This window comes from Branchiostoma lanceolatum, chromosome 6, assembly GCF_035083965.1.
Source record: "Branchiostoma lanceolatum isolate klBraLanc5 chromosome 6, klBraLanc5.hap2, whole genome shotgun sequence".
Taxonomy (NCBI): Eukaryota; Metazoa; Chordata; class Leptocardii; order Amphioxiformes; family Branchiostomatidae; genus Branchiostoma; species Branchiostoma lanceolatum.
In genome coordinates this window covers 2,316,243-2,330,113 of record NC_089727.1, presented here as the reverse complement: position 1 = coordinate 2,330,113, position 13,871 = coordinate 2,316,243, and the positions used below count along the sequence as shown (strand labels likewise).

General features: G+C 42.4%; 2 protein-coding genes across 5 annotated transcripts; one reads left to right on the top strand and one right to left on the bottom strand.

Moving 5' to 3' along the window:
- Positions 1-995: 995 nt before the first annotated feature.
- LOC136436165 (regulatory factor X-associated protein-like) lies at positions 996-4,162 on the top strand. The gene is made up of 3 exons (XM_066429945.1): positions 996-1,754; positions 2,333-2,452; positions 3,333-4,162. Exons 1-3 carry the CDS (start codon positions 1,362-1,364, stop codon positions 3,417-3,419), a joined length of 600 nt encoding a protein of 199 aa, XP_066286042.1. The 5' UTR covers positions 996-1,361; the 3' UTR covers positions 3,420-4,162.
- LOC136436140 (F-box/LRR-repeat protein 17-like) lies at positions 3,093-13,839 on the bottom strand. Of its 4 annotated transcripts, none has more exons than XM_066429909.1 (13): positions 13,746-13,839; positions 12,845-13,452; positions 12,726-12,814; positions 11,757-11,911; positions 11,275-11,390; positions 9,811-10,472; positions 9,115-9,270; positions 8,032-8,120; positions 7,241-7,412; positions 5,693-5,856; positions 5,173-5,256; positions 4,502-4,616; positions 3,093-3,983 (listed from the first exon to the last, which is right to left on the bottom strand). In XM_066429909.1, the coding sequence occupies exons 1-13, from the start codon at positions 13,757-13,759 to the stop codon at positions 3,879-3,881; spliced, it is 2,529 nt and encodes an 842-aa protein (XP_066286006.1). In that variant the 5' UTR covers positions 13,760-13,839; the 3' UTR covers positions 3,093-3,878. The 4 variants fall into 4 exon arrangements, with proteins under 4 accessions (XP_066286006.1, XP_066286005.1, XP_066286004.1 ...); XM_066429908.1 differs by having other exon boundaries at positions 12,726-12,844; positions 12,875-13,452; XM_066429907.1 differs by having other exon boundaries at positions 12,726-13,452.
- Between the last annotated feature and the right edge of the window lie 32 nt (positions 13,840-13,871).

Here is a 13,871-nt window from a genome sequence, read left to right as displayed (position 1 = left end):
TACCCAAGCTATTTACATCCCAATAATCATGCCGATCCGTCAACCCCTTCTGTAGTTAGTTGCCTCCAAATGTTTCAACAAAAACGCCAGCTGCAGGTCCAAAAAAGCCGCTAGGGGGCCCAAACTTACACCATCCCTTTCCTGTTCGGGACTCTAAAATCATGAAAAATCATGAACCTGGCGCCTCCAGAAAATTCGACCTCACACTTTAAAACTCAGCTGCAGTACCGGTAGGAGGCCCATTATCGAACTTGACCTTCCTCTTTGACACTCCTACCTACCCACTAAATATCATACACAGCCGTCAACAGCACCTCGAGTTATGCTGGCGACATACAAACTCACACACGCACTACGCCCGCTGCAGTACCGACGGAAAATGCCAGGGGAACGATATTTGAACTTGACCTCCGTTTCCACAACCGCTACTTACCTACCAAACATCATGAAGATTCATTAACCTTTCCGTCACTTTTTTTGCCTACATACAATTGATACAACACAAAAAAAATGAAAAGCCCGCTGCAGTACTGTTAGAATACGCCAGGTGAACCATTTTCAAACTCGATCCTTCTTTGCACAACCACTACACACCTACCAAAAATCATGAAGATCCATTAAAGGTTTTTCGAGTTATGCTCTTGACATACATACAGACCCACCCCACCGTTGGTTCAACCGAAAACATAATCTTCTCGGCGAACGGAGTTACGCCAACGGAGTTAGCTTTTCATGCTATCAAATAATAATGAAGTTCTCATCGGCGAATGGAAAAAATTTACTTATCAAAATCATTATTTCATTTTCTCATTAGAAATGCACATGGTTCCTAATCAAGAAAATACTTAGTGCCAGGAATGGTGGCAATCGAGTTATATTTGTGATTTATCGATTAAACAACCTCAATGACTAAAGTATTACTTAGGCTCGAACCAAAGCCCAGCCAACCTTACCCCTCCTCTGGTGAAGTGGCACGGTCCATGCAGAAACAGCCCCACAATGCACCAACCACAATGGCTGCAGTTCGGGGTTTTCAGACGAGCTTTTGTGACTTTTTCCTTCGCTTATCCGGTATCTAATGTCCGTTTCATCTCATAGGTAAGATATCAAGTGTAGTGAACTTGAACTAGCTCTAGATTGTATTCAAAAGTCTCCCATTGGGATTTCAAAGACGAAGCGAGGGCAACTTCTCTAGCTCAACAGATCTCAACTTCCGGGTCTGCCGGCCCAGAAAAACATAACGCATGTTGTTGACGAGCTTCTAAACAATCAGACATACATTTCCTCTACCCGAAGGAATCGTGTAATCTGTGCGACGTCTAAAACTAGCATCTAAAGTTTTCACCTATCCTCGTTCGACCATGACCTCGCGCGACCCGAAGAGAGAGGAGCAAAGTCCTGACGACACAAACGTCAGTGTAAAGGTGGAAAAACAGCTGGACTACTTCTGCCCAGTGGGGAGCAGAGAGGACGATAAGAAGGGGATCGGCTCTTCCCTGAACGCTGAGAGTGAGCCCAACACTTCAGAGGATGGCACTGAAGACAAGGCGACCCCTGAAATAAGAACTAACAAAGACGAGACTCAAGAAACGAGCGATTCTTGTCCCGGCAGTAGTTCGAGTTTCAAGGCGTTGAAGAAGTGTCATCAAGACGGTTGTGGGGAGACGACGGAGAGGAGCAAGGTGAAGACATGGCTGTGTAAGAGGCACAGGAACAAACTCTACAAGGACACCTACAAGAAGAAGAAAAACGAGGTAAAGTTGTGATGGAATCGGTCACTAGTAACACAAAAAAGCAAAACAATAATAGTAAAGCACATGTAAACGTACCAGGGACCAATTCGATTAATATCAACATGAAAACAAGTCTGGGAAAATGTCGGTATTCTGATACACAGTTTCGGCAGGGAGGTTTATATAGTAGGATATAAAATCTATATTGTATATAAAACCTCCTTGGTTTCTGGGAATGAATAAGTTGTAAGAGCTAGAGTCAAGTTAGCACGGGACCTCCTCCCCTAGCTACTTTGCCCCTTGCTCGCAGGGTCATCTGGGGGTATTTATTATTATGGTGATGATAAAGTTTTCATTTTGACCTTTCGCTGATTTTTATTTTCAGCTTGGCTTGTATTATTTTTTTGTAAATCAACATAGACATCTGCACTTGATATGTCTGAGAGACTCGGACAGAAGATTACATGGCCTCATGTTTACTGAGGGCAATGGAAGACAGACGTTTCTGGGCTGGCAGGGTGGTTCGAGTGGCGGAGGAAGACTGTCACTCGACATAAGTCAAGTCAAGTTACTGTACCATTTTCTCTCCACCCCGACAGCTGCCAGGGGGGATGGTGGGTGAGATGCTGCTGGACAACCTGACGGAAAGTTCCGGAGACACAGACACCCCCGTCAGGCAGTGCAGCATGCTCGAGCAGGTTCTCAACGAGAAAAAAATAGTCAGTACAAAATTCATTTCTTGAAAAAACAACAATAATTTACTTCGTTGGGATAAACAGTTCACCCCAAGTGAGCGAAGTCTTGTTTTTGTCTTTGTGTTTTACTGCACTGCAGTTTTTGCATGTTCTGCTAGAGGAAGTAGCACAGTATCTGTGTGTTCCACCAGAGGGCTGAATTCCGTTATCTTATTGCCTTGTTCTCTATAGCTACATTTTTATTAGGTATATCATTGGTTTAGTGCTAAAGGTGACATGCAGCCAAGGCTACCAAACTAGCTGAAGGCTAAATGCTGGTCTGTGAGTTCAGTTATAGCAGATATGTTTTGGCCATAGTATACAAAGCTCTACTCTTATCTTAAAGTGTGCTGGGATCTTAAACATGCTCAATTACAAGGTGTGTCCCCTTCAGAAGTCTAGTTTAAGTCTCTGACCTCTTTGAGTAACTGCAACTCCTGGCAGTGGTGCTGAGGAAAAATCACAGTATCGGCCTGGACTAAAAGGTCACAGGCTTGAGCCTGATGTCTCAGAACATGAGACCTTGTTAACAACCTAACCACAGCATCCTATGTTATGTATATACAAAATTGTATCTTGGTTATTCTATTAATCAAAATCACACACTGTACAAGGGGTGATGGCATGGATTTCTCAGCTATTTATTGTGCACTTATATACTAGTATACCAGATCATGGTTTGTAGTCAAACTTTGACACTGTTTTGCAGCTTTGTCATCTTTTCTTTCAATATGGTATAAAAATAAACTCTTAATATGTTATATGCTTACATGTTTACAGTTCTGCAATACTTAATCAAGTTTCATACTTAGTTTTTTTCTAGCTACTTTAATTAATTTGACTTATTTTCTGTTTTTCATTCCAGACCCTTCTACAGTCTCCAGAAGTCCAGGAATTTTTCAGACAACAGCAGCAAGAACTTCGCTCTTCTCATCATATGGATACAAAATAAGAGAACATTTTTACAAAAACAGTTTCAACAATATGGACATCCAAATAAATATATCAAGACATTGCTAAAGTACAAGTGATGTAACAGCAACAAAGTGTTTAGGAACCTCTCTTTTCACAGTGTCAGTGGAGAAAGATAAGGGTTGTATTTTGAACCATTGCACATTAAGTATATTAGTATGTGTACTGTTACAAGTCACTTAATCTGATATAACCAGCCAAAGCTCCAAACCCAAAAAGCAATCACATGTGACACTGCAGGACAGTTCTACTTGTTGAGTAGTACAGGCATACTGAATTTGACAGATGCTGTCTTGGTAGTTTTCACTCCAAATGAGACAGTATAGTAACTGTCAGGTACCCATTTTTACACCTGGGTGGAGCGAGGAAAGTCATGTGCCTTTCCCAAGGTAACAACATTCTTGGCATGTCAGGGGTCCAACCCAGGACCTCTGGACTCCTAATGGAAAGGTGCCAGCAGCGGCGGCACGTGGTTGCCATAGTAATCCACTATTGTCAGGTCTGTTACCGTGGCTACCAGTGTGGACAGAACCTCGTCCTGAACCTGTAAGGAAGGTGATTGGTTTGATAAGTACGGAAGACACTTTTCAATTCTCAAGCTAGTTCTCAACATTTGTGACTTCATTTGTCAAAAAAGAGTTGCCAGCCCAACTGCACTCCTAATGGGTACACACAGTTCTGTACAGTCTACAACAAAATAAAGGGAACATGCTTCAACCTCTATCCCTGACCTCTGCCGTTTTCTCCTTCAAAACAAGACAATGCAGAGAAAATAATTCACCAGTAAGACAACACATAAATCATAATGCTGCACAGGGATGCCCAAGCATGTTTAAGGAAATACAGGGCAATTTTAGAAGTGTACGTGCATGTAGCAATCATCGAGTGCAATTTCATTAAAAAAAACTGCCATTTTAAGGCTATACAATTTTACTAGTAAGGTTGTAGACCAGTTCTGTAAAATTGTCAAGTGTACTGATTGAATTGCATTGTAATTGGTAATTATAATTGATAAAATTGCGCATGCTAAGTATACTTGGGCACGCTTGTGCCAGGACTGACCCTATTGCACTGCTGCAGGTTGAGGAAGGTGAGGAGTGGGAGGGCGGAGGGAAGGCTGGTCAGACAGGCGCCGGTGATCTTGTCCAGCCCCGTCACGTCCAGGTGATGCAATTTACTGAGGAAAAATAGGAAATGATTACGAGTATGTACAGGTGGAACTCACTGTCTCCAAGTACGGTAGGGCTTTCCTCACTAGATTGTTTTATCCTTCTCCCTGCTGCCTAACTCTGTAACCAGTGGGGAATTGGGTGCCAAACGGCTACTTCAGTGTGCTAAAGATTAAACAATGCCTAAAGTTAGATGTGCAAAGGTAAGGTTTACAACTTGTTCAGTGTGATATGACAATGCCTGCAAAGTTAAGAGTGTTAAGCCACAGGCTGTACAATTCCCAAAACAGACAGCACATACATAAATCAACATGCACTATTTTTGCCTTCAAAATTCTAAGAACCGGTGGTGGGGAAAAGATGAAGGTTTTGAGACCAGTGATAAATACATGTATTATTCAGTACAAGCAACTTCTAAACTTTTGTGGGGAACAAAAATCACCTTATGGATGTTTGAACAGTACATCCTTTGAGCTTTACTTATGCATGCACCATGTATTTTGCCCTAATGTTCCAACTTAAAAGGAACAGGTAACAAAACAGGTACAGCAGAGTGCTGAGTACCTGAGATTGTTGATAATGTGCTCCAGTCCTTCCTCGGTGATGTCCCAACACCAACACAGGTACAGCTCTTTCAGGTGTGGGCAACTGAAGGCAACACAAATATTGAAATGGTAGAGATAAATAAAAAACTACAAGTGCTTGCAAGAGTACTGATTGAAGTGTTAAACAGAAATATTTGATTTTGTAGAGTGGAACTCATTTTCAAGAAGTAAAGTAGTGGCATCCTCACTACATGTAGGCATCCTTAATGAATGAATTATTGCACATTTCTGCCACACTTGGCTAAGTACAGGTCACAACAAACCAAAGGTACAGTTAACGGATACAAAAGAATATGACTATCATTAGATAAATTCTACAATGTCCAAAGGAATACAAACCTTTCCAATAACATGTACAATTGAGTAAGTAGCTGAAGTACATCAGGTTAAGCACATATACAGACTGACATAGATCAATGCTATACGGATACACATCCGTGACCTTATTTATTAGTACATACACAAACTATTATTCCCACCATTTGGTGATCCTCTCCACCGCCCCGTTGTTGACTGCTGTGCACTCTGTCAGGTTCAGGTAGGTCAGCCCTGTGAGAGTTGAGCTCGTGAACAGGTGCAGCATGACAGCTGTAGACAGCTGCATGCCACGCTTCAACCGCAGGTGCTCCAGGTACTGCAACCTCTGAATAGAATAGAATTTGGTGATCATATCTTCTGAGTGTTTTTGTAAAACAAAACAGGTGGGCAGGCTAATAAAAAGCCGCAGGTGTTCCAGGTGCTGCAGCCTCTGAATAGAATAGAATTTGGTGATCATATCTTCTGAGTGTTTTTGTAAAACAAAACAGGTGGGCAGGCTGATAAAAATCCATAACCTACATGTTAGTTTCATCAGTAAACTATCGTTCCCACCATTTGCCGATCATCCCTGCTACCTAACCCCATAACCAATACAAAGTTGGTGCTGAATGGCTACCTCAGCAGGCTAGCCTGGATGTCAGACCCCCAAACTCTGAAATATCTATCGTCTGGGGGTCTGGTTTGATGCTTGGGGAAATTTTCTCATGCCAGCTCAAATACTGAGCGAGGATCCCACCAATGGAGCAGCAGCAGGATCAGCAGGGAGCCATTTACACCCCTGCCATGATTGGTCACAGACTCCCAGCTGTGTTTTTGAATCCACTAACAAATAAAATGTAACTGTAGATAGGGCCCGTAATGTCTTATTTGATTGTAGAACTGTTTAACACATGATCTCAGTTTAGCAAAAAGCACAACCAGAGGTAAATGACTAGATACACTTTTAAGTTCTGCTGTTATTTTGGAAAATAACTCCATGCATATTTTAAGAATTGAGTGGTTAATGATTAACCGTTGAGCTGTGTCTTGTCCATGATTCGCTATTGTTCATAGCCAGCCGGCCAATTGTGGTGCCATGTACCAGGCTACCTGTGGTGCGAGTGGCCATTAATCACAGCTTCTCCTCCCACTGACAGCACTCTGCTGAGAAAATTTCCCCACCCATCAGACCAGACTCCACACGATAGATATTTCAGAGTTTGGGGGTCTGACATCCAGGCTATCAGCAGGCTGAAGGTTCAGTCTCATTAGTGTTAACTATCAGTATCATCCCTGAACATGCCATGCTTCAGGTGCTGCAGCCTCTGAATAAAGTAAGATTTGGTGACAATTATATTTTTTCAGAATTTTTGTAAAACAAAACAAAATAACATAATTCAGGTTGACACAAGGTGGGATGTCTTCAGGACCCATCCTGAGACCAAAATTTGCTTCTTGGCCAAAACTTCACCCATTTGCCTATAAGATCTGAACCTCCTGAAGTGGAAAAAATTGTAAGTTTAAAATAACAACTGACGATATAATAATGAAATATACAACACTTTTTTCTAAATTCTTATTGAATCAAATTTTATCTTTTGCAAGGCCCCAACCATTATTGTACTCTATTTGGGTCATGCCAAATTATTCTTATTTTTCCTGCTCTATGGATTTCCTTCAGGTCCAAGAAATTAAATAAGAAGGGCCTTAATGAAAAAAAATATTCTTACTGGAATATTGTGCACAGAGAGATCGGTGACCCCCTCGCAGAAAGAGATGTCCAGCAGTTCTAGCTGTGCGCAGCTGTCTGTAACAGCAGAGATGCTGGCATCGGTCAGCTCATCTCCATCCAGATACAGCTGTCTCATGGATGGACAGCAAGCAGCTAGATCCTGCACAGCACTGGAACAGCAAAAAAAGGATTACCCCAATCTTGTTTAAGCTTATTATAAAGCTTCGACCTTGTCACTATGTACAGCATATACAGTTTCAATTTACACCAGGGAAAACTTGTTCCAGCTGTTTTTGTCAAATACATTGATTGACCAGCAGACCAGAGGGAAACATCCCACCACAGGAAGAGAAAACTTTTCCAGTAGTATGTAAATTGGGTGAGGTACAAGAGCCAGGATTAAATTCAAACTCTCAACTGATTGGTGCAGAAATGGGGTTGTGTGGCGTAACAGCAGAGTTTTTTGACCCAGAACCCAGGGGTCCCGGGTTCGAATCCCCTGATGCCACCAATCTTGTGCCCTTGGGAAAAAAGGTACTTTACACAATTTTTCCTACTCAACCCAAGTGTAAAAAACAGGTATATTATGTGTGTGGGTCACGACACCAGCAATCGCTGTCTGTGTCTGACATGTATTGCACAGTTGCAATTCTAATAAAATCAAATCAAAATCGAATCAGAAATGCCCTCATGTAATTTCAAGTACATGTAGGTTGAACTTTTGTGAAAAGCTCTGTGGTCTTATTTACGATTTTTTAAGTTCCAGCGAGCAATGTAACACGTACTCACCTGTCTGTTATCCATGCGATACCATCGATGTTGAGGGAGACCAGTCCTGGGCAGTTCCTGACCAGGTGGCAAACACCATCATCTGTTACCTGGAGCAGATGGATAAGATAGTATGTATTATGATATAAGTTATCATAACAGGTGAACAGGTGAGACAATACTAGTCTCATTCAGACATCAGAAGTTCAATGTTATCAACTCAGGTTTGAGGTATCTCAAAATGAGGTTAGGTATGACTAGTTGTTTGAAGTCACATAACTAGCTGCCATTGCATGCCAGCAATGTCAAGTGCATATACCTAATCAATAGTCTGTATAACGCAAACTCCAGCTGTCCGGGGGTTTCTCTCCCCTCCCCGCGGAGTTTGTGCTCGACTAGCTCTAAGCCAGGAGAGCTGTTATCAAAAATAGTAACACCAATCAGAGGCCAGGATTTCAGCCAGGTCCCCATTGCCAGCTAGTTAGCGTGTCTGTTAGCTGTCACAACTGGCACCACAGGTAGACAGGGAGGAAGGGATGGGAAATGAGATCCAGATGTTGGGAGGGTGAGAAATGAGATGTATCCAAGCCTGTTAAAAGGGATTTTAAACTTCCTTAGTTTATCTGTTCCTTTAGAGGCAGACAATGTCAGTTTCTCCCACATCAAAAAGTTTGAAAATCCAACAAGAAAAGACTTGACTGCCGAAAAATTTTCAAAGTACAGAGAGACGGCCTGTGAAACTCTCTTCCTACCACCTGCAGATCAGACATCTGCAGCTGTCAATCACTGGATAGCAACAGCAATAGATCCTCAGCAACTAGAGTCTGGCCTGGGCAGGCAGCTCTGTGGGCTGATGACAGCTGCATAGATTATCCATATTCCCTTGAGTTAACGGCCCAAGCCATCAAGCTCTTGGGTTCGGAGCCGATTACAGGACAGCGAGCGGTCACAGGAGGCTTGATTGAATTCAGGCTACCTAATCAACAACTCCAAGATGTTGTTTCAAATACAAAGTTAAACTAGTAATCATGGATGCTTCTGAGCTAGACAGAGCTCTGGAATAAGCAGTGACAGAAAAGGCATATGATGAAGACCTGCACTTACACTGGTGCAGTGGGACAGGTTGAGCACCTTGAGCCTGGACAGCCTGGACAGCACCATGAGACAGCTGTCCCTGATGCTGACACACCCCTCCACATTCACCTCCTCCAGCTGCGGACAGTTGTCCACAATGATGTGCAGCATGGTCAGATCGAGGACCTGTCAACAAGATGTTGAAAATCAACATGAATCTACATTGTATCTTATCATCATCTCCCACTTGTTGGTACATGTACTTGAGAATCAGTTGCTCTGCTGTTAGTCTACCGGGTACCATGTGCCATGGGAACCTCCTGGCTCTTTTTAACAGGTATGTGTACAGTACATGCCTACTAATACATAATGAACGCTAGTGAAGTAGATACTACTGGAGATCTCAATAAAACAAACAAAGTAGCATGCAAGTAATTAACTAGGATTGGAACTCAGGCTGACCTTTTGGACTAGAAGCAGAGTCACTAATCACTAAACCATCCACTCATTACTAGTATGCTATCATACATTATCCAAATCAAGCTGTACATGTACAGGCAAATTGAATACTTACATGTATAAAATAACATGTCTCTTAAAATCTGATAATCCTATACTTTCTACAACAAACTATGCACACCTCATCCTTACGGGTTCATGTGTCACTGTAGTTCTGTTTGGCTGAGATCTAAACAAAATCCCTCTGGGTTTCCATCAGTATCTCACCTTGCAGAATCCCATGTCCAGTTGCTGCAGCATTCCGCAGTGCTGAACAAAGACCGACACTTCTGTTATGGTCAGCTCGTTTCTTCCCCGCATCACCAGCACCTTCAGCAAGGGGGCTCTCCTGATCACGGCACACAGGTCCACGGCCTGCACGTCGTGGGTGAAGTCAAGGTCCAGCTCCCGCCAGAGGAGGGGGTCGTGCGCGTGGCGGTACCAGGCCCGACACACGGGCGCCACGCGCTCGCACAGCTCCTGCGGCGTGAGGTGCGACAGGATCCGCACCACCAGTTCTGTGGGGAGGTGCTGGAATCTGGTGACATCTTCAGCCCCCTCCTCATCCGCATCTTCCGGCGGTCTGATGGCCGTGATTCTCTCCTCCACCGCCCTCTCCAGCTCCTGGATCTTGTTGGCGAACACTAGCTCCTCCCTCCAGTAGCCCCCGCCTGCAGGGGAGACCTCTCTCTCCCCCTCCCTCAAGTAGCCATTGGCTGCACAGGAGGCTTCTATCTCCACCTCCCTCCAGTAGCCACCAGCTGCAGGGGAGGCCTCTCTCTCCCCCTCCCCCTCCCCCTGCTGGGAACTGTCCGAGTCACTGTCCTGGAGGTCCTTCAGAGAAAAGTTGCCTTCGTCAAGAGGCAGCAGCAACTCATCTTCCTGCTGTCCTGTATGAGGTAGAGGATAATAAACAAGCTTGCATTTAGAATAAATAATCTAGAAGGACATGAAATGGTCTACAAGTTTCAATGTTACCAAGACAGATTCAGAGTAAAGTAACAAACTTCTAGATGTTTTAGAGTGAAACTTGTCATCACATGTACAATGTACATGGTTCTCATCATTAGATAGTATGAAACTTTGAGAGAATTCTTAGAGTTGGAACCTAACAATGTTGTGCAGTCATTTGATGCAGCCACTACATGTCTACAATACATCTACAGGATTCAGTACTACATGTAGTACTGAATCAGACTTATCAGATATATTCAGGGCCTCGTTGTTAGATAGTAATGGTTTGTACAGCAGTCTTTTGATGCAGCCACCACATGCCTGCAAAGCTAATGTATATATATGAATGGTTTATTATTATTGTTGTTCAATGACACAACATACAAAGGCAGCCTATTGGCTGAACTGGAGTATGTCTTACAATCAGTTTAAAAGCAAACAGATATACATACAATAAAACATCACATACCTTAATTAACAAGACTCAATTTAAAATATATACTTACTAAGTGCTTATCTGTGGTGCTTTGTTATTGAGAAGGTCAACCAGGTACGGTAGTGTAGTCTTTCTATATCTACCGGTTCTACATTTGAATTGCGTTAACTGGTAATTAGACCTAAGGTTCTTGCCATGGAGACTCACACGGTTTGGAGGCAACCAATTGGAGAACGTTGTTACTCCAAAAGGCCACTATACCAGTTTACCCACACTGACACAGATGCTAGTCTAGTACCCACCACAGGCGGCTCCTTCCATGTCTGCTGCATCATCACTGAAGACTGCCTCAGCCTGCGCCATGTAGCTGCTCAACTTGCTTCTGTTTAACAGCAGGCACTGCTCAGACTTCACCAGGCTGTGGGTACCATGTAGAGATAAAGGAGCACATTCAATGACTTTTTAATCAATAAATTTTGTTTTGATTTTTATAGTTCATGGCAAAAGAGAATGGACTTCACGCAATGAAATTCAGAAACTTTTTTTACAATGTATTTCAATAAAAAATTAATTCTATATTACATTTATTTAGTAGGTGGTCATGTGGCACCGGAGGATAGCATTCTAGGACTGTTCCACTTTGATGTAGGGTGATTTAAGTGGAGGAAAATATCCTGCATTTGACCCCCGAGCACTCCCCCCTCCCAGTCATGACCCATGGTTCTTGGGTCGGAGTTACCCATTGAGATTTGACCTTCAAGTGTTGGCTTAAAGTTTGACTTACTGCATCTTTAACTCCCTGTCCAGATCTTCCAGCTGTTGTTGCACCTGACTTAGCATCACCTTTCTAAACATCTCTGCAGACTGTCGTCCATCTCCCCCCTCTACAGACATGGTACCTCCCGGGCTGGCAGCACCATCCAACATCACCACATGGCTCTGGGGTTCACAAGAGAGAACAAACACTTTAGACTGTTTCTGCTATCAAATAAGGTAGGATATTTGGAGTTTCTTTTAACACAACCAGGTCATCTCACCTGCTGACGTTTTGGTGTCTGTCAGACACCTTCTTCAGAGCTTCTGACTGAAGAAACTCCAAATATCCTATGTTCTACCAACCTGATGAAATTATTTTCGGAAATAAGGTAGCTGTTTGGCACCAATTTGTATTGGTTACAGGATTAGGCAGCAGGGAGTACTATTTCAAATTCTTGGTTCTGTGACATTTATAGTAAAAAGTTAACAAGAGGACAACATGAAAATAGCATCAGGGCCAAGAGGAAAAATTAATCTGATCATATTTACTACATACCGTATCTACAGTGTGCACCAATTAACAAACTTTCCCTTTAGACTCATTTTGATGCTTCAATGAGGCATTTGTATTCCAAATCTGAGAAACAAAATAATCAAATTACAATTTGTGTGGCTTAAATGTGAAGAGACAGTGAGCTCAAACAATATCCAAATCCAAAAGAGTGAGAACTAACTAATCCAAATTGGTTGAATCATTTTTCCAGCATCAAATGCTTCTGCCATCCCCCTCCCCCATTTTATATTGATGTCATATTGGATAGAGGGCATGCATGCATGAGTTATATATATCATGTAATGATGAAAGAAAAAAAAAGAGACATTCGTTATCATCAGTTCTTCTAAATTGATCATCATGGGTCTACAATTAAGTACAAAGTAAAAAAAAGATTCCCATCATTTTTTTTTACACCATCTTTCCATTGTCTTCTATAATTACCTGTAACATGGCTGCTGATTCTAGTAGTGACTCCTCGCTTATGACATCATCATCCTGACCTTCGGACCCATCCTCAGGGCTTACTTGACCTTGGGACCCATCCTCAGGGCTTACTTGACCTTGGGACCCATCCGCGGGGCTTACTTGACCTTCCTGAGATCCATCAGATTTGTGTTGCCACGGCTCTGAATTCCTTAAGTCTGTCTGGAGGCTCTGTTCTGTAAAATCTACAGCTCCTGTACCTGTGTAGTTATCTGTATCCTGTCTATCAACACCCTCAGGATATTCAGGTATATCATCGTCGGCACCAGCATCCATACAAGCATGCATACATGTATCTGGAGGTTCTACCAACTCAGTGTCATCACCTCTCTGCTTAATTTGCACGGAATAACGGTAAGATGGTTGTGATATTGTCTGTTGTTGATCATCACAGCATAGTACTGGTATATTGGAGTCATTTTGTAAAGATTCTGGTACGTCTTGACTGATAACATTGCAGTTGCCATCTGCTTCCGTAGGCTGCATCCAAGCTGTTCTCTTACTCTTGTGCTCTTGGTGATGTTTATCTCTACCATGTACCGATGTCAGACAAGTGTCTTCCTCTACATCATTGTTGTTTCCAACACTTTCTAAAGGAGGGAGTTCTCTAGGCAGGTTGTTATTTTCAATGCTCAAACTTTCTACATCTCCAGTTATTGCACAAAGGTCTCGTTCTGTTCTTCTGCTGCGAATGTAAGGAAATATAAGACATAAATGTGAAAACTAACAGTTATTATGGTTTCTGTGTAAGAATACAAAGCAGAAATGTGGTAGCAAATGTCATGTCATCATATGATTGTGATTGAAACCAATATCTATCTTTAAAATTAGTTCTAAAAGAGGAATTGTACCAAAAATGTCTCTGAAGCAGACCTAAATAGACAGCTAATCCTAAGTTAAGTGACAACTCACTGTCTAGATAATCTAAGACGCCAAAGAAAGAGAAAGTTCTTGGAGACACTGTAACAGTCGACCTACCTGACGTCCTCCATCTTGGCAACTGTGGCTCTTCCGTTTACCAAACTCACAGTCTAAATATATGCGGACTTTTATGTAACATTCTTACTAAAACAAACATTAAAAGTAACACTATCGATTTTTGTA

What these genes read in the sequence shown, in the direction of transcription:
- LOC136436165 (XM_066429945.1), top strand. Translation starts at nt 1,362, where the DNA reads ATGACCTCGCGCGACCCGAAGAGAGAGGAGCAAAGTCCTGACGACACA. An exon ending in ACAAGAAGAAGAAAAACGAG is followed by an intron (nt 1,755 to 2,332) that starts GTAAAGTTGTGA and finishes CCACCCCGACAG; the next exon opens with CTGCCAGGGGGGATGGTGGG. An exon ending in TTCTCAACGAGAAAAAAATA is followed by an intron (nt 2,453 to 3,332) that starts GTCAGTACAAAA and finishes TTTTCATTCCAG; the next exon opens with ACCCTTCTACAGTCTCCAGA.
- LOC136436140 (XM_066429907.1), bottom strand. An exon ending in GACAGGGAGTTAAAGATGCA is followed by an intron (nt 11,391 to 11,756) that starts GTAAGTCAAACT and finishes TGGTACCCACAG; the next exon opens with CCTGGTGAAGTCTGAGCAGT. An exon ending in TGGACATGGGATTCTGCAAG is followed by an intron (nt 9,271 to 9,810) that starts GTGAGATACTGA and finishes TCTTGTTGACAG; the next exon opens with GTCCTCGATCTGACCATGCT.